This window comes from Daktulosphaira vitifoliae, unplaced genomic scaffold (genome assembly GCF_025091365.1).
Source record: "Daktulosphaira vitifoliae isolate Bord-2020 unplaced genomic scaffold, ASM2509136v1 Scaffold_2, whole genome shotgun sequence".
Lineage (NCBI taxonomy): Eukaryota > Metazoa > Arthropoda > Insecta > Hemiptera > Phylloxeridae > Daktulosphaira > Daktulosphaira vitifoliae.
Genome location: NW_026099573.1, coordinates 23,041,250 through 23,064,196, shown reverse-complemented (window position 1 = coordinate 23,064,196; position 22,947 = coordinate 23,041,250). Strand labels below are relative to the sequence as shown.

The 22,947-nt window shown below is 24.1% G+C and overlaps 2 protein-coding genes across 5 annotated transcripts in view; one reads left to right on the top strand and one right to left on the bottom strand.

Annotated features, from left to right (window-relative positions):
- The window catches only part of LOC126897484 (DNA ligase 3), a 29,376-nt gene extending 11,196 nt beyond the window's left edge, over positions 1 to 18,180 (bottom strand). Inside the window, exons 1-7 of one of the 3 annotated variants that reach the window (XM_050671129.1) lie at positions 17,971 to 18,180; positions 8,870 to 9,180; positions 8,576 to 8,803; positions 3,717 to 3,835; positions 3,439 to 3,656; positions 3,283 to 3,360; positions 203 to 377 (exon numbers count right to left, since the gene is read on the bottom strand). In XM_050671129.1, the coding sequence (XP_050527086.1) occupies positions 203 to 377; positions 3,283 to 3,360; positions 3,439 to 3,656; positions 3,717 to 3,835; positions 8,576 to 8,803; positions 8,870 to 9,176 (1,125 nt within the window). In that variant the 5' untranslated portion in view covers positions 9,177 to 9,180; positions 17,971 to 18,180. Of the gene's footprint in view, positions 1 to 202; positions 378 to 3,282; positions 3,361 to 3,438; positions 3,657 to 3,716; positions 3,836 to 8,575; positions 8,804 to 8,869; positions 9,181 to 17,939 lie in introns of all 3 variants that reach the window. The other 2 variants (XM_050671128.1, XM_050671127.1) reach the window with 2 other exon arrangements.
- LOC126897486 (uncharacterized) lies at positions 2,595 to 16,467 on the top strand. 2 transcript variants are annotated; one of them, XM_050671133.1, is made up of 4 exons: positions 2,595 to 2,705; positions 14,732 to 14,879; positions 14,966 to 15,191; positions 16,245 to 16,467. In XM_050671133.1, the coding sequence occupies exons 2-4, from the start codon at positions 14,742 to 14,744 to the stop codon at positions 16,277 to 16,279; spliced, it is 399 nt and encodes a 132-aa protein (XP_050527090.1). In that variant the 5' UTR covers positions 2,595 to 2,705; positions 14,732 to 14,741; the 3' UTR covers positions 16,280 to 16,467. The 2 variants fall into 2 exon arrangements, with proteins under 2 accessions (XP_050527090.1, XP_050527088.1); XM_050671131.1 differs by lacking the exon at positions 2,595 to 2,705 and adding an exon at positions 9,905 to 10,085.
- Positions 18,181 to 22,947: the final 4,767 nt, after the last annotated feature.

Genomic DNA, 22,947 nt, shown 5'->3' with positions numbered 1-22,947 from the left:
ACGGGTATCTATTGTTCTCATTGTTACAAACAATGAGAACAATAGAAACCCGTTTCCTGACTTACTGAACACCCTGTATGTCTATTAAACGGTACAATAATGTTATGGGAGACAGAGATATGGGCACATGCAAATGTGATCGTATCACACTGTTTATAATAATTGACCTGTTTCCTTATTTACTTAACAACTGTATACTCACTAGCATGGGTAGGATTGGAATCAAAAGCGATAGATTTACCAGTCCGACGGATTTAACCACCACTTCCGACGCAGAAACATTAGCATTTTTATACAAACAAATATTTTTCACAACCTTTTCCAAATTATGGGTTGTCTGGTAAGATTCATAAGCATTTGGATGAATAGCACCAAGTCTAAACAATAGTCATTAAAAAATTTCAGTGAATCACAAAATTTGAAACAATATAATTTGTATTTCACATAATATTTCAACTATTCCTAAGTGATAATCTCCGTAACGTATTTTAGCTTCGATACAAAGCTGAGAAGGTATTAATTTTACTGTCTTTTTAGCTTCGATGCGAAGCTGAGAAGGTATTAGTTTTACTATGATGTGTTTTTTTTTTGTGTCTGTTACTACTTTTTTTCAGCTCTCACTGAACGGATTTCTTTCAACGATACGTCAAAAGATCACAAATTGTATCTACCCTCCAAAATTGAAAAAATTTCCCTCGTTCCCCGTAAAAGGGGGAAACCTCCAAAAAAATTACAAATTTAAAAATCGCTAATTTTCAAAAATTTTTTCAATTTTTTTTACTTAAAATTGCTATAACTTTTTTAAAAATAACCAAATCAATATAATTTTTATTTATATAGATACATGATATCATTACCTTTCATTTGGTATATTTTTTTATAATCTGACCCTTTACCTGGCCACAGGAAGGGATTTAAAATGACAACTTTTTCACAAAAAATTAATATATTCAACTTGACTTTTGAAAATGTGTCCGGAAAGTCTGACACTTTTATATATATCTTAAATTAAAGATAATGTAATATACTTTATTATGAAAAAAAAAATGTCGGACTTTGTTTTATCTTCATGGTAAAACAGACATCAAAGTTAAAAAAAAAAATATGATTTTTGTAAAAAAATTCTTTTTTACATTTTTAACTTTATAATGTTATAACCTATTGAAAAGTGTATGGATCAACATAATTTTTTTATGAGAAATAATATTTTTTAATAATCCCTTATTCATTCGACATATTTTATCTTAATCAGGATATAAATAAGGAAATAGGAGATCATTTAGCTTTTGTAATAATCCTCCAATTTTTTAAAATTAAACACTATCTAAAAATTTGAATGTAAGCGTTTTCTTTTATAATGATTTTAATCACTGTCAAATATCATTATACTTGATTCAACTATGGCACGTCACCATTGTGCCGCGACCCCCCTATGCTGGGTTTTTTTCACTTTTTTCTCTTAAAACTATTATAAATTTTTGAAAAATGAACGTATCAAATGATTTTTTTTTATATAAACACTTTAAGTATTTACCTTTTATATGATATCACTTTTTTAAAATTCTACCCGTTAACTACCTTCAGGGGGTATTCAAAATAGCAACTTTTGAAAATGATCCGTTAATAATGCGTCTTTTAAATATATGTTAAATTAAAGTTTATATTACATACTATAAATAAAATTTTTAAAAATGCTCTATCGACTTATCTTCTACGTACAAATGAGTGCCGTATTTAAAAACATGCTATTTTTATGTAAGCATTTTCAATTTTATATTTTCAACTTTAAATTGTTATAATTTTTTGAAAAATGTATAGATCAACAAAAATTTTTATTTCTAAATACTTTATACATATCTCCTTTATACAACATACTTTTTTTTTAAATTGGACAATTTCCTTTTATACATGAAACGTTTAAAATTTGAAATATATATATATATAAATTTAACTTTATCAACTCAAGTTTTTAAATTTTCAGAAAATAGTGCGTCCTTTAAACATATATTAAATTAAAGCTTGTGTTACGTATTATAAATAAAAAAAAAAACATTTTTCCTGATGACTCATCTTTTATGTGCAAATAGCCACTAATATTGAAGTAAAAATAAGAGTTAATTTTGTTTTGGAATAATTCACCAATTTCTAAAAATTAAACACTATCTACAGATTTGCATCGAAGCATTATTTATGATAGTGATTTTAATAACTGTCAGATATCATCTATACTTGTCCCAATTATGCCACGGCCACACTGAGCTTTTTTTGTTTTTAGAAATTATACAACATCAACCAGAAAACATCCAGCAGTGTTATTTTTATAATATGCCATTATTTATTTTTTATATACCTGTATTTATTTAACATAGTAACACAGCTTGTTTTTTCTTCTTTGTTTATTAACTTAAATATAACTTTAAAAGTAACTTTTTCTAGCCAAAAACATAATATCGTATTTCTTTAGTCACATCTCATATTTAACAAAAAATGTGTTTAATTTTATGTCTTTAAAATAATTAGTATAATCTTACTATATTCATCTCGTTAAATATTTTATTTCACTTGGTATAATTATTAAAATTATCCAGTTGAAAATTGGTATTAAACATAGAAATACTTCAAGAGTTTTGTATTTTCTTAAGGAAAATAAACATTCGATAAAACTGAGCTGTTAATGATTTTTAACACGATGAAACAAAAAGAAAGTAATAAACAAAACTTTGATCTAAGGAAAGTTTTCTTTTATAGTATAATTATTTTTCGCACTATAAATACTAAAAACAATCTTATCAGATTACATCAAATAATTTTTTTAAAGAAAACAATATTTTCGTATATAAATTAAATATATTCTCAGAAAATATAAAAGAATAATTGTTATCAACTCTTTTAATTGAATGTTATTTAAGTAAAACTTTATTTAGATAAAAAATAATGTTGTCATAAACATTATTATTTATCATACTTATTTTGTAGGATATTTATGATATTCAATTAATTTTTATTCAAAATAAGTATGTTATAATAAATTTATAACTATAATTATTCATTAACACATTTATAAAAAAACATTTATAATTTTTTGGCAATAAATTTTATGTAAAAAAAAATCACTAATGCAGCTTGATTAAAATTTGAGCAAATAATATTTTATTTTAGTATAGTTAAAATTATATAAATTCACCGTACAAATGTAAATCTTAAATATATAATAAGAGGTTAATCTGTATTAGAAAAAACGTAAACATAACAATTCTAAAAATAAATAAAATATATACTCACATAAATTTTGGGCCACAATTAATTCTTAGATCATGTACTATAAGGCGGATGATCATTTTTAAATCATTTCCGGTACATCTAAACCATTGAAACATTCAATTACATTTTGACGAAGGATATAAAATAGAAAATTAAATTAAAAAGTTAACAACTTACTTGGTAGTAATCGATTTGAATAGTTCTTTTTGGCCATTTTCTGTAGTTTCGGCTGATAATTTATCTAAAAAACTATCAACGTCAACCAATGTTAGCGTAGCTTTTAAAGCAGGTCTAACATCAGCATTGTTACTTTTTTCAAAAAATATTCGTATAGTTTCAGCGACATCGCCCTTCTCCAAGTCCTCCAGCATTAACGTGGTGTTGTGAGAAAACATCTAAAAATTTAATTATGTCAAAATTAACTAACGAAGATAATAATATAAGTATTATACTACTTGAGAAAATAATTTGATCAGTTGCTTTGATTGTAAATTATATATTCGTTTTTCTGAATTTGGTAGTAACAATTTACACCACAAGTATAGACTTTCTACTCGCGATTTAACGGAATTTTCTAAATAATTTTAAAACATATGTTATAATTTTTATCACAATGTTATGATAAAATTAACGAATAAATTTGTTGGAGACTAGACAGTAATAACTCATGCGATACAATTGACAAAGTAAAACGCCGTAAACAAAATACTAAATAAGTTTCAAATAGCAACACAATTGACTGATTGAAAATGTAATTTATATCACAAAAGTTGAATTAACATAAATTTTAAATTTATTTAGAATAGTGAGTAGGGAAAGTTAAAAGGTAGCATAAACGTAATTTTGTTCATTGGGTCACTTTTATCAATTAACAATGTATTACTAGAGATGGGCAAAAATAAACCCAAATCTATCCTTAAAAGTAAATATTTATACTTGAATATAATTTTAGGAATGGAAATCTATAATATTACTCCCTTGAAATATTAGCCTCAATCTGTATGTAAAATTTATGTTTTTTTTGTTATGATGTTAATATTTTAAATTGGAATCTATCATGGTAGTAGCTTATATCATATTTATTCATTTAATAATGTAAAATTTACGACAGAACACAAACATTTTACGTATGCAATTAATGACCTATGAAGGGACCCAGTAAAATCACAAACAAACTATTATATCTCATGTTTCATTATTTTGTACATAGTTTTACGAACCCATGCAAAGATTTTAAATTATAAGATAATCCGTATGGAAACAAAATTGTAACAAGATAGATAATTTGTTACTTAATACATACAACATCTTAGAAAATTTGAAATATATGAATGAACTAATTGTCTCGAATCAAAATCAACTAATTATAATAAAAAGTAACCAAATAATACTTTATTATTATTATAGCTTTCAATATAACGAGTTATTACAAATTAACAATGAACAATATACAATATAATAAAATATATAATAAAAGCTATAGCTAGAATAATACATAAAATTACAAGTACAAAGTTAATTATAGATTATTAATTCCAAAACTAATCATAAGTTATTGTTAAAAATAACTGAGAAAAACCAAAAAATAAAAAAATGCATAAAATATTACAATTTATGAATAAGAAATGACAATTAATTGTCCATTAAAATTAAATATTTAAAACCCTTGGTTAGAAAATGATGAGCACTTATACTCAAGAAAGTGATAATAAGGTAATGGAAGAACTAAGCATTTACTATTATTTACTGTTGTTCACATTATTTTTCTTATAACATTTTTATTGAATTTGTTAAATTTTGTATAATTATACTACGATAATTTGATCTCAAAATAATTTATTTAAAATAAATGCAGGTTTTATATATTTCTGTATTTTAAATGATTATATTTTGTGATATAAAAATATTATAAGTAGTGATGTACCAGGAAACAAGAAGATAAAAAAAATATTATTAAACTATCTGTTTATTATACTATTATATTTATAAAGATAAATTTGCTTTTTTTTTTATTGCTTTAACTAAATTTTAATATCATAGGCGTCATTAACCATATTTATGGGCAAGATTACTATCAAATATGCCTTATACCGAATAAATTTAATTTTTACTAAAAATTAAAATTTACCCAATCCCTCAATTTTTGATAAAAATTTAATAATGATAATGGTAATGGATAAATTTATCTTTCTTTTAAGATATAAATATTGATTAAAATTAATTAACTCCTATTTTCTTTATTTGAAATTCCTATAAGTATATTTTTCATTGCGAGCTTTTCTTAGGTAGGCGGCATTCGCCCACTCCCTCCTACTGATATATAATTTTTGGATGATTTCTTACAGTATAGCAGAAAAGACATACATATTAGGGTGACCCTTAGCTACATGAGAGGTTTTTTTTTTTTTAATATTTGCTAGTGCCATCCCCTAGACTTATTCGAATACATGAAAAAATAAATTGTACAAAATTTGGAGACGATTGGTCAACTCTAAGACGTGCCCCAAGGGGGTTAAAAATAACCCCCCAAGGGTGATTTTTTAGTTTTTTATGTCTATCTCAAAAACTTTAGCTTTTGCGAAAAAGTTTATTCGACCTTTTATGTAGGTATACAATTTTTCTATAAAAAGTATATATACAAAAATTTTCGAAAAGTTCTTATTTAGCCCTAAAAAAATAAAAACGTATACAGAGTGTTTAGTAAGTCAGGAAACGGGTTTCTATTGTTCTCATTGTTTGTAACAATGAGAACAATAGAAACCCGTTTCCTGACTTACTGAACACCCTGTATGTTTTATTCTTACCGTTAAAACTGTTAATTTATAAATCGTTCATTATAAAAACATAAAAAAAATTCATTTAACCGTTGTTTTAAATTGAATTTTCTATACATTTTTAATTCGGCATTTTTTCTATTATTTACTATTCAAAACCTACAATTTTTTTTAATTTTAATTAAAAAAAATACATCAAAGTAAAATTAATACCGTCTCAGTTTCACATTGAAGCTAAAATAATGTTCACTTACAAATTTATATACAACCAGAAACTATTTACAAAGAAAAAACATACTAAAAAAATTTACTACATATTTTAAATATTTTATCTTTTTTAAAATTCTTGGCAATAAATGTGTATTTATTGCAATTAGGAAAACAAAGCCGGTATTCTGTAACAATCTATAATAGGTATTATTTTTGTGCTTCGACTTTTGTTAAAATATTATTATACTCTTCTATGAATTTCACGCCCCTCTCTGCCAAATCATTTATTACTTTTAAAATATTTACTATTATTTTTTCTCCGATATATATTGACTGTTGTCTTTCCACAACAAAGGATTGATATTTAAAAAATCTGTTTCAATGTCATATCTTTCAAACAACTTTTTTGACTCAGTTGAAATAAAATCATCTATACTTTTATTTTTAAAATCATAAATTTCATTTACTTCTACTACTATACGTTTGTTTGTACATAGATCTTCTTCCCAATTATTTAATGAGTTTACTATTTTAATTTTAGTATCTTCACATAAATCATCATCAAAAAAAGCCAATGCTGCCCATTCGGATACTAATTACCATAAGTGACCCGAAATTTTTTTTTAAAACTACTTTAGAAATATCTTTATCTATTGGTTCATAATCAATTATATTTTTAATAAATTGTAAATCTAAATTTGGCGCTAATGCAGCATTGGTGCACTAAACCATTGTTTAATATATAAACTTGTAATAAAAATACATAATGAACGAATATTTAACTCTTTGATTGACAATTCAAATTGGCCCCGAAACATAAAATGTTCAAACAATAAATGGCCTTGGCCATCCAACAAGCATAATGGATTGGGCCAGGAATTTTAAAATAAATTCCATGCAAATGTTAGGGCGTTATATATTATACTTACCATGCAGACATCACATTTATGAAATTATATTGAAAAGTGTTTTTGAAGTAAAATTTAATACGTCATCCGAACCAGATGTTCCTATTTTTAATAAATTCCAAAAGTCTTGGCAAAAAATAATTAAAACAAATTACTTAAGTGGAATAGAAGATACTGTTATTTTAGAAAAGTTAAAAACAAAAAAAGACGATATTTTGAAATTTAGTTTTAAACAATTAAAAAATACCAACCTCGAGGAACTTTTAGAATTGGTCATAATATTTTTTGGTGAAACAGCTTTACATAGAATTTATTTTAAAATTCCTGGCCCAATCCATCATGCTCGTTGGATGGCTAAGGCCATTTATTGTTTGAAATTTTTTTTTGTTTCGCGGCTAATTTGAATTGTCAATCAAAAAGTTAATTATTTAAATAATATTCGTTCATTATATATTTTTATTACAAGTTTATATAGTTTCTGGTTGTATATAAATTTGTAAGTGAACATTATTTTAGCTTCAATGTGAAACTGAGACGGTATTAATTTTACTTTGATGTATTTTTTTTAATTAAAATTAAAAAAAAATGTAGGTTTTGAATAGTAAATAATAGAAAAAATGCCGAATTAAAAATGTATAGAAAATTCAATTTAAAACAACGGTTAAATGAATTTTTTTTATGTTTTTATAATGAACGATTTATAAATTAACAGTTTTAACGGTAAGAATAAAACATACAGGGTGTTCAGTAAGTCAGGAAACGGGTTTCTATTGTTCTCATTGTTTGTAACAATGAGAACAATAGAAACCCGTTTCCTGACTTACTAAACACTCTGTATACGTTTTTATTTTTTTTGGGCTAAATAAGAACTTTTCGAAAATTTTTGTATATATACTTTTTATAGAAAAATTGTATACCTACATAAAAGGTCGAATAAACTTTTTCGCAAAAGCTAAAGTTTTTGAGATAGACATAAAAAACTAAAAAATCACCCTTGGGGGGTTATTTTTAACCCCCTTGGGGCACGTCTTAGAGTTGACCAATCGTCTCCAAATTTTGTACAATTTATTTTTTCATGTATTCGAATAATTCTAGGGGGTGGCACTTTGTAGTTTTTAAATTTTATAAATAAGGGACACCCTAATACATATGCATGCTAATAACATAAAATCACCAAAACAATTTAATAGCTATCGTAGATTAAATAATAGTGTACTTAAACACTTTCATTCTCATTAACATTTTATTAGCAATAAAAAAATATATAAATTCGGTGCATTTGAAGAGCTGTAATTGTACAACTAACCAATTATTTTTATGTTAAGAGGGAAATTTAAATAATTTAATTATACTGTTTTTTTACTAAACAATGCTAATGAACAATATAGCTTAATTGTTAATAATACGATCTAAGCTACTGACCTTTGGCTAAAAAAGAATCGAAAAATTCTTTTACAATAGCGGTTTTTTGTGTATAACTATTTTCTTGAGAAAGTTTCATGCACAGTTTTCGAAAGTCTTTAAAATAGAATATTTGTTTCGGTGCAACCGTTGGTGATGATAGTGTTGTTATTTTAGTTTTAGCTTTTTTTTTGCCTGGCGTATCCTGTGGAAGTGGATCGTCAACGGTTTTTATTTTCTCTTTGGGGACTACATAATATCATAATTAGTTAATAATATAAAATTAGTTATTAATTTTTAATTTAATTCACTTACTATTTGGAAATACTGTGAATATTTCATTCTGATGTTCCATCGATAGAGAATTCCAACCACCGATATCATCAACACACGTAATTTTGGCTGTTGAAGCTCTCTGCTTAGCAAAAACAGAGACTAAACATTGGGGATGATGCCAGGCCATCATTTTACCATCACCAAACGGGTTCGGCATAATTTTTGCAATTCGTAAAGACCCTTGATTTAATATTTCTTTACATTTTTTACATTTTGCTCTGTTGCTTTTTGATTTTTCGGCAATAAAATTCTTTTCCTCCATTGATGCAGAAGATTCCTTTTCCATCTTTCTATTGTAAAAACAACAGAATTATCATATAAATATATTTATAAATTAAAAACATTAAATAAACACATTTAGATCGGAAATACTAAAAAAAATAATTCCTCTTATATTATTATACTAAATTATTTGTATGCGCCGCACTTCTTAGAAAAAAAAGTCTTAGGGGAAATTTAGCTTTAACTTAATATGTAGAACTGATGATTTATGATGAACTAAGACGAACCGAAGACCTTTTCGTGATATTCACATCATAAATCATACATACGCACGTAACAAATAGTACTGAGAAATTTTGACCAATTGAAAAATAGGTGGTAGTTTTTGAATATACTAACAATAAGACAAACTGTAAAATATGTATTATAAATTATAAAAAAAAAGTAAAATTTTATACTGAGTTAAATTTACATATGTATTTTACTCAATAATTTAACTTTTTTACTACTCTAAAAATGAAAACCAATGAATCAAACGGTTAAAAATTGTTGATTAATAAATAACGTGTTAATAATTTGTTAGGAACTATTACATATAAAACAACCATAATACCTAGTGGTAATAGGACAACATAAGGGTTTTAAGCTACATTCATAGGGATAACGTAAACTTAGCACCACACATTTCGATATTAAAGTGAAAAACAGTTGTGACGAATACGGTAAAAGCAGCAGCATCCACTAATGTTTGCTATATAAAGCTCGCGGAATGCAACTTAAAGCTTAAACACTCAACACATACAACGGTCGTTGGATTAAAAAATTATTGAAGTTTTCGATGGTTTAAAATTAATTAAGTTCAAAAACATTCATATAGTGAAAAAAATTTACCGTTAATACTCTATAAGACTACAATTCAATAAAAGAATATTAAAAAAATTAAAGAATAAAAATAAATATTCAAACAGAAAAGGTAAGCCTTTTTATCATGTAAAATTTATCAAACATTAAATTATTGATTTCTTAAGGTACAAAAATAACTGGCACTATGTTTTAAATAGAAAAAATTTACTAAAAGTTTATAAAAGTATACTTTAAAAATTTAAACAAAAAATTAATTAATCATTATTTTTGGCTTTGATAGCTCGTTGATAAAGTTTTTTTATATCATTATTATATATATTTTTTTTATACTCATAATATTAAACAAAACTTTTTCTTTAAATATTATTGAATAAATGAAACTTAAAAATTAATAACTTTTCAGGAATGTTTTTATGCTTAATTTAAGAATTCATTTTTTTAATTTTAGACAATGTGAAAAATGTAGATAATTTTTTTTTTAACAATTTTTAAAAATCTTAAATGTTAGAAAATTTTTAATTAATATACTTACCAGAAATGTTAAATACTATAATATTTTTCATAATATTTGTTTTAACTATTTTTCATTCAATCGATTTATTCGTCATTTTAATCTTAATTAAGAACCGTCAAAATCTGATTTAAAATAAAACACGGAGTTATCTTTTTTGGCACAAAGCCGATTTCAATTATTACTTCAACTAACTTGACTAAAATATGTTTAAGGAGGATGTTTTGTATTATGTAGACTTGCTTAAAAATCATTTATTAAACCGTTAACAAAAATTTTTATTTTGTATTCTATTAATATAATTTTTGTAATTAATTCTATTAACACGCTGAGTATAGAGACTGAGTAAAATTTTTATATGTGTTAAGGTTAAATATATACAAAAAAACCTTTACAAAGAACGGTTAACATCAGTCCGTTAAATGGCTCACTTTACCGAAAAACATCTATTTTACATTCGAACAATTGGACAGATGAATTGAAACGTACTTTTTATTTAACTAGTTGTGAATCCGCATTACTAGTGCCAACTAGTAATTTTCATATTATAAAATCAACACAATTACAAAAAAAATTTAAAAAAATAACTTTTTTCAAAAAATACTATTTAAATCTTTAATGGGCTATATTTAATTTTAGAATTAAGCTTTGCAAATTTTTTCTGTGTTAATAGCGTTTATTTCAGTATTTAGTTACGCTAGAAATATAAAAATTATATTTTAAAATCTTTATAAAATTTTTTATCTGCCCTAAAAAGACTATAATTATAGGTTCAGCCAAAAATCGGTAGCACAGTGGGATCACAGAATGAACGAAGAATAGTAGTTGACAAGTATAGATAATATCAGACAGTTATTAAAAACACTATCATAAAAAAAGCTTTGATACAAATCTGTAATTAGTGCTCAATTTTAAGAAATTGGTGGATTATTTTAAAAGCAACATTAACTCCTATTTCCTTCATTATACCCTAATTAGTAGTTCTTAGATTTACTATTTATATATTAATAGTAGCTACAAAAATTTGTGAATAAATATTTATTATAGCAATTATATGTACTATTAAATTAATATTTAATAATTTAATATTGTAATTTTTACAGAGAAATAATATAAGTAGTTTATTGCGTTATATTTATTATGACAATCATATATAAAAATTAAAGGGCTTGTATAAAATAAAATACAAAACCGAGAATTCTAAAACAAAAATAATATATTTTAACATGCGGTAGCCATTTTCACCACGAAGACAATATAAAGTTCGAATTTTTTTTTTTTTTTATTACAGTAAATTACTAAATCTTTAATTTAAGATATGTATAAAGGTATCAGTATTTCCAGAAAACTTTTAAAAGCTGAAAAAGTAAATTTTTTGTGGAAAGTTATCATTTTAAATCTGTGAGCCGGTAAAGAGTCAGATTTTCAAAAAATATATACCAAATGATAGATCAATACCTAATGTATCTATAAAAGAAAACCCGTGCGTGTTACGAGTACGCGCGGATGAAATGAAACTTCTTTTGTCATGAAGATATCGCATGAAAATTGCACCTATTATGGTTGTCTAAAATTCAGTTTTATGTACAATCAAGATTATTTGGAGTTAAATTATTTAATGCACTTTAAATAAAATTACATTAACTTTCGAAAATACAGTACTCAATTGTAATATAAATTAAACTTTACAGCTGACCGTGATGCTCGATAATCTTTTTTTTTTTTTTAACCATCTGTAAAGAAGTTTCACTTAAAAAATTGTTTCTGTTCATCTATTACACATAATGGCTATCTTTAATGTAGGGGCTTAAAATCGAAATGTATATTTCAAATTTTTCAATTACCTCATAAATATAATTATAGCTTATTAGGGTCTTAAATTGTGTTTTTTTTTTATTAGTGGTTAATTAATTACATAATTACTGATTTACTAATATCTCAAAAATTACAATCATTTGAATTATAAGGTCAGATACGGAATCAGTGATAAATTTCATTATACGATTCTTCGTTTAATTATTTTTTTACAATTAATTTGTTATAATTTTTTTCAAGTCATTAAATAAATAAATTTTAAGGAATTTTAACATCTAACTATTAAAAAACCTTTGTTAAGAAAAAAAACCATAAAAAACATGAAAAAAACATATGTTTACATCTTTAATCATAGCTATTTCATTTTTAAATTAATACTCGGGAACAATATTCTTTTGGAAAGATTTTCCAAAACCTTAGTGCTCTGAAAACAAATATTAAGCAACCAAAACAATCACCCAAAAATATTTGAAAAATTTAGGTTTTTTTTTAACTCTTTTAATATCTTTGAGAAGAATTACAAACGTTCACCTTCAAATAAAAAATGTTCATACCTAAATTATTTATCATATTAAATAAAACAGGATAACTAGATTTATAATTATTGTTAAAGATAATAATTATAGTTATTTTCCAGACAAAATTTCAAATGTATTAATTTTTAAACAAAAAAAGTTATTACATTTTACTTCAATTTAATTTATTTCTAATATCACTCTAATAATAAAATAAAATGGTTTTAATAAAATAATTCCTTCTAAAATTATTTATTTATAATTAATCGATTCCTCATTTTTTTTCGTTATTTTAAGGAAGATATTAGGACGTAATATGTATATTGTAAATTAATAAACTTTTTGAATTATTATTAAACTTAAATATAAAAGCTGAAAACTTTATATAAATCAGTAATTAGTAATTAAAGTAGTAAAAGATTTAACACTTTAAGTCAAAATTATAACATTTTAATATGCATTAAAATATTTTTTTAAATTTTGCATTAACCATTAAAATAATGTTACAAAAAATCAAAGATTCTTGAGATCTTTATAATTATGGTTTTGTAGTGTAATGTCGTGTTCTCTAAACTAGTGGAAGTAAAGTTGTGTATTTCGACAAAGCTTATATTAGTTTCTAAACTGACGTCGTTAAGTTATAATTTATTTAGTTGAAAAATAAGCCATATTTTAGGTAACGTATTTTTATAAACATTTACATTGTTTGATGAGAAAACTTCAAAAACTTAATTCAATAACCTGGAGTAAAATGATATCAACGATCAAAATAAAATAAATTTTTTTAATGAATATTAGGTCGTTTATTTTACAAGCATATGATTAAAGGACTCCTGCTGCCTGAAATTTCATATCAAATTTATTGCACCTATTTAGCTAAAATAAAAAAGTTTAATTTTATAATAATAATACTACTTTTACTAGTTAATGTAAATTTTAAGATTCTATGAATATTATTTTGTTATTATAACAATAATGGTTTCTTGTTAAGCTACTTTATACAAAAAATTATGTCTCCTACCAAATCTTATAATTTAATCTTTTATCAACTTTGATTTTCAAATGGCAAACACAATTTTTCAATTAAAATAAAAATATTCAATTGAAAAAATAAAAAATGTTTATTTTAAAAATCGTTTTATAATATTCGATTTTCAACAAAATGCAACTGCTTAAAGTTTGAATGCGATCAGAAAAAAAGTAATACTATTAATGTAACATGTAGTTCATATAACATATACTATAATAACATACAGGTGATCCATTTAACATTGACCAGCAAATATCTCAAAAACTATTTATTATTTTAATAATTTTTTTTTTTAATTATTTTAGTTACATAAAACTCTACATTTATCCATGATCAGATAATTTTTAGGTTCATCCCTTATGCCTTAAAAGGGTACCAACTTTTTTTTTTCAAATGGAAACATATATTTTTAGTTAGATATATTGATAGAGTTTTTTTTTTTTAATTTTTAGCGTTTGAATTTTTCATTTAAGTCGATTAGTTTGCATGTTATTTCACTTTAAAGTTTTGATTTTTTTTACCTATATATATGTATAAAACGGGTAGACTTGTAATACAGGTAGTTAATTGCAGCGGTTATGATGGCTCGTAAAGACACATATTAGATAAGATAAGATATTTGCTGGTCAATGTTAAATGGATCACTCTGTATAGTGTAAATACTAGTGTTATAGAAAAAATGTATATATAAAATTATACACATAATTGTTTATTTATAAATAGATAAAAAGATTTGGTCGTCATTTTGTGCAGAGCGAAAAAATTGTTTTTTAAATTTAGACCTTAATCATCCCCAAGTTCAAAACACTATTTGAAACTCTGAGCTTAATAATATTAAAACTTACTAAATACTTAAAAAATTATAATTTCTTTTAATAATTTAGATTTGTCGTGATGTCCACTTCATGGCTTAAAATGTTAATTCTTTCAATTTATTTAATGGATATTACTCTTTCAATGGAGTTAGACTATGATGAACATTCAAAACTTACCAACGAAAATGTACTCACGTTCTTAAAAAAATATATTGAGGTAATTTAAAATTCAATTTATATTTTTATATTAACTGTTCTCAAGTTTTATTTTGAATTAAACAAATTAATGTGTCTTTTTCTAAGGAATTAAACAATAAACGAGTACTGGAAGGTTCAAATAAAAAATTAGAACAAAACAAAATTATTTATGATGCATTACCTCTTATATTTACTAACCACAATCAAATGATACAAAAAGATAGATCAACCAACAAAGAAATGCAATATGAAAATAATGTATTGCCCAATTTTAATTTCGAAAATTCTCGTTACAACAATGCATACGGAAATGACAGAGGAAAAAGAAATCGTAAGTAAATTAACTATCATAAACAGTAGTATATCAAGAATGCTGGCTATGGACACATTATTGATCTTGTTAAACTCATACATTTTAGGTAAATAATAAACTAAAAAAGACGTTAAATTTTTCTTTATTTTGAGCCTATTGAAAAGTATTTGGTATACCACTAGTTTTAATGACATACATAAAGACGGTAACATTTTTGAAGATTGTATTTTACTATATTTATTTTTCTGTGGTATCTTATTTTTTTCTCAAAAAGTTTATTTTTGAAATAAAATGATATTTTTCAGTATAAAAATTAATTTACACATAAAAATATTGAGCTTCATTTAACTACAATTAGTAACATTGAATTTAAATTACATTAAATTTCAAAAATGTTATTTTAAATACCTACAATATTTTATATTGGCTAACAGTTAAATTTATTAGTATTGCTCTTTTTCAATAATAATTATTTATAACGCGGTTACTAGTTTTATTAATTTAAAATTAATTTCAACCTTTTATTTCAAAAAATACATTTAAAAATTACACTTTTTGATTTGGAATAGAGCTATTTTATTAATTGATGTTTGTTATAGCATTAAACATAATTTTACATATGACAATACAAATTTTTTTTTCAAAAATAATAAATAAAAAACTACAATAGATACTAAAAATTATATGGGTCTCTCAAAAAGCACTAAAAAATACCACTTCTCAGACTTGTCTACACATAGAAAAAAAATGTTTAGATATAATAAGCTAATATCTATTTTTCTTTTTGTTATTTTGACTATTAAATATTCTATAATCAAGACTAAAATCATTAGCCTGATAAAAGTATCGCAACACAATAATATATGTATGTTATATCAAAAGACAATTACTAACCAAATATTAACAAAATAGAATAGTACGCATAATTTTAACATTAAAATTCTTTTTTTAATTTGGTTTGATGTACCTGATTAAGTTTCATGATCAATAAAGATAAGGACCCTAACTACTCACCTACGGCATTCCTTCTAAAAAAATACTTAGTAAATAAAAAAAATTATGTATTTTTAGATATGTGCTACTTCAAAATATGCAATAAAAAGTGAATAAAGTCATTATAAATACTATTCAAACTAAGATTTGAAAAATAAACAACTAGAAGAAGAAAAGTCTTACAATATTTATATATATATGAAAAGTTCATGACTAAGTAAAAATTTTCCATTTTAAATTTCTGATTAATTTTTATTTATCATAATTGTCATAAACTAATAAAGTGTCTTTATGTAATAACTATTAATTATTAGTAAAAATAAATTTTACATTAAGAGTATAATAAAATCTGTAATTTTTTTATTTACTATTCAGTTCTTTAAACTGAAGTTGATTTCATAAAGGAAATTAACTTTATCAATAAAAAGGAACCTAAAGAAAAGTGGAAATATTTTTGAAAGTTTCTTTAAAAATATCATTTCTAATACTCTAAATTTTGGTCATTTAATACTTGCTTTATTTTTCTATAAGCTCTAGGAATCTTACAGAAAAATATTCTAGGCATTGCAAAATTTACCGACCATAGTTTAAGTTGTGTCTGTGAAAACTTCCTCGCAACTATGGGGGAAAGATTTATAAGAAGATAAAAGTTATCTATATATTTTAAATAATAAAAAAAATTTCTTCAATCTGTCTCCAGTATCTTTATAATCACACCCTATATCAATATATCTATTATAAAACACTTATATTACTAGATGTTTAGCAATTTTAATATTATTTAAAAATATTTCATAGTCTATAAATAAAAAGTCAATATATTTTACTTTCCCTCTATATGGACAATACAAAGCCAATCTGACTCCTCTAAATAATACCTCTGATTTTTAGAACTATTTTAGTATTGTTACCTTTGGAAGCTATTTTATAATGATAAAAACTCAAATGTTTAGGCAACAAGAATTAAATTAAATACAATAGTTTTTATGTTAATTATGAAACGAAAAATCTCAATAGGAATAATGGTACTTCCTGTCCTTTTAGAGGATTCCATAATAGGAAGTAATATTGACCTGTTGAATTGAAAAACAACCTAGCAAGTTGGTATGTAATGAGTAATTAAAATTTAATTTTTAAATTAAAAATGTTGTGTATCTCAACAAGTTGAAAGATAAAAAATTAATAATGCTTTTTAATTTTATAAGTTATGTTAAATTATTAGATGTTTATGGCATTCGAAAAAATAATAAAATAGTAGTACATTATAATAAACTTTTTTTAAATATTTCACTTATATAAATCTAATAATTTAAGCCTAGATAATTCATATAAAGTAATTTGTACTTGACAGTATCATAATATACATTTAAGAAAACTAATTATAATAAAACAATACCTTCTCGGCTTAAAAAATAAAATATTTTTTTTATCATAGTCAAAACTATAAAAATTATTTTAAGAAAAAGTAACAAAAAATATTAACTGGATCAAAAGTTATTAAAGATGTCAGAACAAGGTGTAACATCAGTATTCTTGACTACAAAACTAACAATAACATAAGAAATTTTAAATACTTATAACGTTTTGTAGATATTTGTAAGACAAATATTTTATAACTTGTACCTATTTAACTTGGTTCATTGATAACATATTAAAATTATATATATAACAAAATGAACTTAATTCACATTTAATACCTATCAATTCAATAAATTTAATGACTACAGTTATAATAACTATAATATTAGCAATAGTTCACGCTTACACACATACATATTAAAATAATATTTTCCACTCAGCTTACTTGCAAGTATGTTGTACTACTAAAACAAATTATTTATGCAAAATGGTTAATTTATAAATTTATTTTTTAATATTTCACATTTTATTGACATAACAATAAAAATGGCGAAAAAATTGCAAAATTGTAACATCAAAAAGTTAATAATTTAATATTTAAATTCAAAAACAGTTATTTGCGAATGTGAGATAATAATATCATAGAATGAAAACTTTTCTCAATTTATATAATACGCATGGGACGAACGTACAAATCGGCAATGTATTAGATAAGAATGTTTATTGATAAAATATTTATCAGTATATGTATATAAATAATGATAAAAATTTTTGTTTTTTATAAGAACGAAAAAAATGGAATTAGTGATGGAAAATTTTGAAATACTATGAATATTTGGGTTATGGAGATTCCACGAACTGATAATGCTCCGACATTCATATACTCCGACACTATAAAAAAAATCATCCGAGTACATTTACTCCGACAACAATTACTACAAATACCTAGTTACAAACATTTGGATTTTACTACGACGATGAATACTCCGAATAGGACTATTAATTGATTGCTCCCAATGAAATTTGATCCAAATATCGATTATTCGCGAAATCGATAAAAAAATTATGAAATTTCGTATTAGATGAGTATCGTAGCAAAATATTATCTGATGGAAAAATATAACCCTTATCACTAATTATAAATATTAATTAATATAATAAAATAGCGTTATAATTGATTACTGTTTATTAACGAATAATTATTACAATAAAGGCCCTCGAAATGTATCCGACTTTTGATAAAATAGGTACATAAAGGTAAGGAAGGGGCTTTGAACTAGAACAACCCCAGTTATATAACTGGTGTGAGCTCTTAAATTTTTTTTTTTGGAGGGGAAAGAAGAGCGATTCCAATTTTCGGACGTAAAATCTTTTTTGCCTCTCTTTATTAGTGCCTATTATTATAACATTTAATTAGTTTAATTAAAAATATAGAGGTATCTGTCACTGATGATAGGATTCGTCATTAAACTAGCTATTATTATTAACACTACACTATTATTATTCGTCATATTTAAGCGAATAATTTTTCACTTCTATTTTAAATATTAGAAAAAACCTGTGTACATGATAAAAGCAAATTTATTTTGTGCGATAAAGATTTCCATATTAAAATCTAGACTAAATATATTTTTAAAATAAATTAATAAAATATATTTACTAACTAATAGTAGTGATGATACACAAGTTACAACATAAAATAAATTAAATGGACTAGATATCTTTGTTACTTTATTAATAACAAAGAAAAATGTATTAAATGTTAGTTTACAACTGATAAGTACATATTTTTAAGGGGAATAACAATTATTTAATATTATATAATGTTTTACTACTGATAAATAGAATATCAAAGAATAACACTTGTGAAAAATAATGGAGTGCATTGTTAAAAATATGTGAAGTTTAATTTTGTAACAATTTCATTGTAATTATTATTAAAAAAAGGAAAGGCTATTCAGATATTTTTTTCAAGGAAATATCAAACTGATTTCAATAAATGTATATTAGATTTTAAAGAAAAAGAACTTTAAATAAATAATTTTTTACTCCTTAATATTTTTAACTTTTCTTTGAGCACCACTGGAGATTATAATGGTTTTACTTATAATTTAACATTGATTATAAAACTCATGTCACAAAATAAAAATTGTTTAACGATGAGTTAATATATTTTTACTTTTAGACGACACACAGAATTTTTAAATAATAAAAAATTAATTCTACTTATATATAACCAAAACTTACTCATTCTTAGCATAACTTATATTAGAACTTGTAGCAAAACTTACACAGTTTAATATTATTTTTATTTTTTTACATAAAAGTTAAAGATTATTTTAGTAAATAATTTTCAATTAAAATTGCTGAAAGAAAAATTAATCATAACCCATCGAGTCAACACAAACCTATTGGAAGAAACTTCCAGAAAGTAATAAGACTAAAAAAAGTGTATTCAACAATTACTTTATTGAAGTTAGATATACTATGTTTTTTTTATACTTAGATATCCTAATGTAGCACAGGAAAAAATCCAGTCATCCCCAAGAATGATGAAGAACACATGGAAGAAATTTCTTTTTTAACCTTGAGGTCTTATTGTACTACATCCAAAATTATTGGATAGACCTCAAGGGTTCTCAGTTTATTATTTATTATTTTATTATTATTATATTTATTATAGATATTATTTTAACTCTTCCCGAAGACACTTATTCATATTATCAAATTAGACATAGAACACCCAATTTTATATTGTACAAATATTAACAATTTTATGTTTATATTAGTCATTATTTTTTAATAATACACACTTAGGAATTAATCACTAATAAAATTGTACATTACAATTTTTACAGCACATATTTGTTATAGAAAAATTAGTTTTCAAATAGATCTCTTGGATGTTAAAAAATAAATTATGGTTAGATAAAATTTTGTGGATCAACTGAAAATACAGTTAACTAACAGTTTAGAGATATCTAGTAATACAACCATAAATCAGGAAGATGGCGACGACGTAATTGCAACTACTCCGCAAGTGATAGCACAAGATGCAACTAAAGCCTTTGAACTGGGTTTGCAATGGACTGAGGAGAATGGTGCATCCTACAACGAACTTTTACTTTTAAGAAGACTGAGGGACAGAGCATTGGTCTCGCGTTTCAATAATGTTAAGCAAAAAAAAATTGATAAATATTTTCATGCTTCATAAATTCATATCATGATTTTTATTCATAGTTTTTGACTATTTTAGTATGTACATGTGTTTAAACACAATTACATTGTAATTTTATTCTTTAATGTAAAGTTATTGTTTTTTTTAAGTTCTTTAGCATTAATGACGTTAATTTTATAGTAAAACACATAATGAAGCATGATTTGTACTTCACACCAGGGTCTATCAAGACCAAATCTTATCTTTGTATTTGTGATTTTTCGGATTACAAGGTACCCTATTGTTAAAATTTTCGGACTATAGGAGGTCTTAGGGAATACTCTATAATCCGACAAATTCGATAGTTCGACACTGACCAGCAAAACGTTTGTCGGATTACCGGGGATCCACTGTAATTTTACTATGATGCGTTTTTTTTTTTATTTATTTATTTTTGTGTCTGTATACGCTCAATCTCAGCATTCGCTGGACCGATTTTGATGAAAAATACGTCAAAAGATCCCAAATCGTATCTAGTCGAAGACATTACCCTCAAAAATTGAAAAAATTTCCACATTTTCCGTAAACGGGGGAAATCCCCCAAAAAATTACAAATTTAAAAACCGCTAATTTTCGACATTTTTTTTTAAATTGATATAGCATAGAAAGTTAAACTTATTTAAATTTGTTTGGTTTTTTTAAGTCAAGAAAAATAACTTTGGAATTTGAATTAGCTTAAATAGCTAATTTTTTTAGGCGACGGTAGCGACGTACGGTTGCCGAGTAAGTAAAATTTTTATTTTACTCGCTTGGGGTACAATGTTCCAACCCGCGTATGGCAATGAATTGTTTGCATTTTTTCTTAATTCTTTTTAAGTTGCAATAAATTTTCAACTCCTTTGATTTTTATCTTATTTAGATTCAATAACTTTAATACAGATCAAGAATCCCATCACTGTAGTCGCCACTCGCGAGAAGAAATTTTTTATTAAAATTAAAATTATTTTGCTATATTTTAAGTTTTAGATTCGATGCAAAGCTGATAAGATATTTTTTTGTGACAATATTTATTTTCTGTGCTCTAACTTGATCTACTTTTTTCAACGATACGTCAAATAACTACAATTCGTATCTAGTTGAAGATATTACCCTCAAAAATTGAAAAAAAATTCGAATTTATCAATTAAACAGTTACTTATCCCATGTTCTCCATACAGACAATTAAAATCATTCATTTCTAATGTTTTCAGAATATTTATTAACGAATGAAGTTTGATATGATAGGTTTCAAGTACAAAATAAAATCATTTTACTTTGTAATTTAATATTTTTTTACTCTATTTGTGTGTACTACTACTAGACTATAATATTCCAAATTTGTTGGTAACATGTTGCTAAAAAAATCATTTCTAAAAAAAATGATTGTTAGTTTCTCCTGAATTAACAATGGATTTTTACAATTATAATCAAATTTTATAATACGCTCAATTAAGTAAATCTTTTTAATAACTTTGTTTTGATTGGTTCATTTAGTTAAAGTAAATCATTAAAATTAATTAACTTCTGAATATTTCAATTGCAGAATCTTTTCAAACACCAAAAGTTACTAGGAAATTATTACTAATACTTCTATTTAAGTTATCTGTTACCATAAAAATGCAAAAAAATATTGAGCTACTCCGATAAATTTACTATAAATAGTATTTATAAAACTTCCTAACTTTAATCTTAACGATACAATTTTTTTTAATTTTCATAAAATTATCTATTTAATTATGTCAAATTCAAACTTGCCAATTGAGCTAAAAGTTATGGTANTTCCAGTGTATAAAACTTATAACTTTGTTATAATAATAGTGTATTTATTCATAAGTAACAAAATTTTATTATTAAAAAGTATTGCATCAATCCCTTTAAATTTTTATACGCATTAAAAGTATATGAATATAAACTCCTTTTTATTTTTATAATATCTCCGTAAAAATTACAATATTATTGAATATCAATTTCATACTAAATTTAATTACTATAATTATTATGTATTGATATATTATAATTATAAATTAGGATAAAATTAAGGGAATAAGAGTTATGGTTGCTTTTGGAATAATCCACCAATTTCTCTAAATGAAATACTATCTACAGATTTGCATCGAAGCGTTTCTTATGATAGTGATTTTAATCACTGTCAGATATCATCTATACTTGTCCCATCTATGCCTCGTCCACACTGTGCCTCGACCCCACTGTGCTACCGTTTTTTTT

Bases quoted from the DNA above. Each gene is read 5' to 3' on its own strand.
- LOC126897486 (XM_050671133.1), top strand. From the start codon at position 14,742: ATGTCCACTTCATGGCTTAAAATGTTAATTCTTTCAATTTATTTAATG. The intron at 14,880-14,965 runs GTAATTTAAAAT...TCTTTTTCTAAG, and splicing joins TCTTAAAAAAATATATTGAG to GAATTAAACAATAAACGAGT. The intron at 15,192-16,244 runs GTAAGTAAATTA...ATGTATTTTTAG, and splicing joins TGACAGAGGAAAAAGAAATC to ATATGTGCTACTTCAAAATA.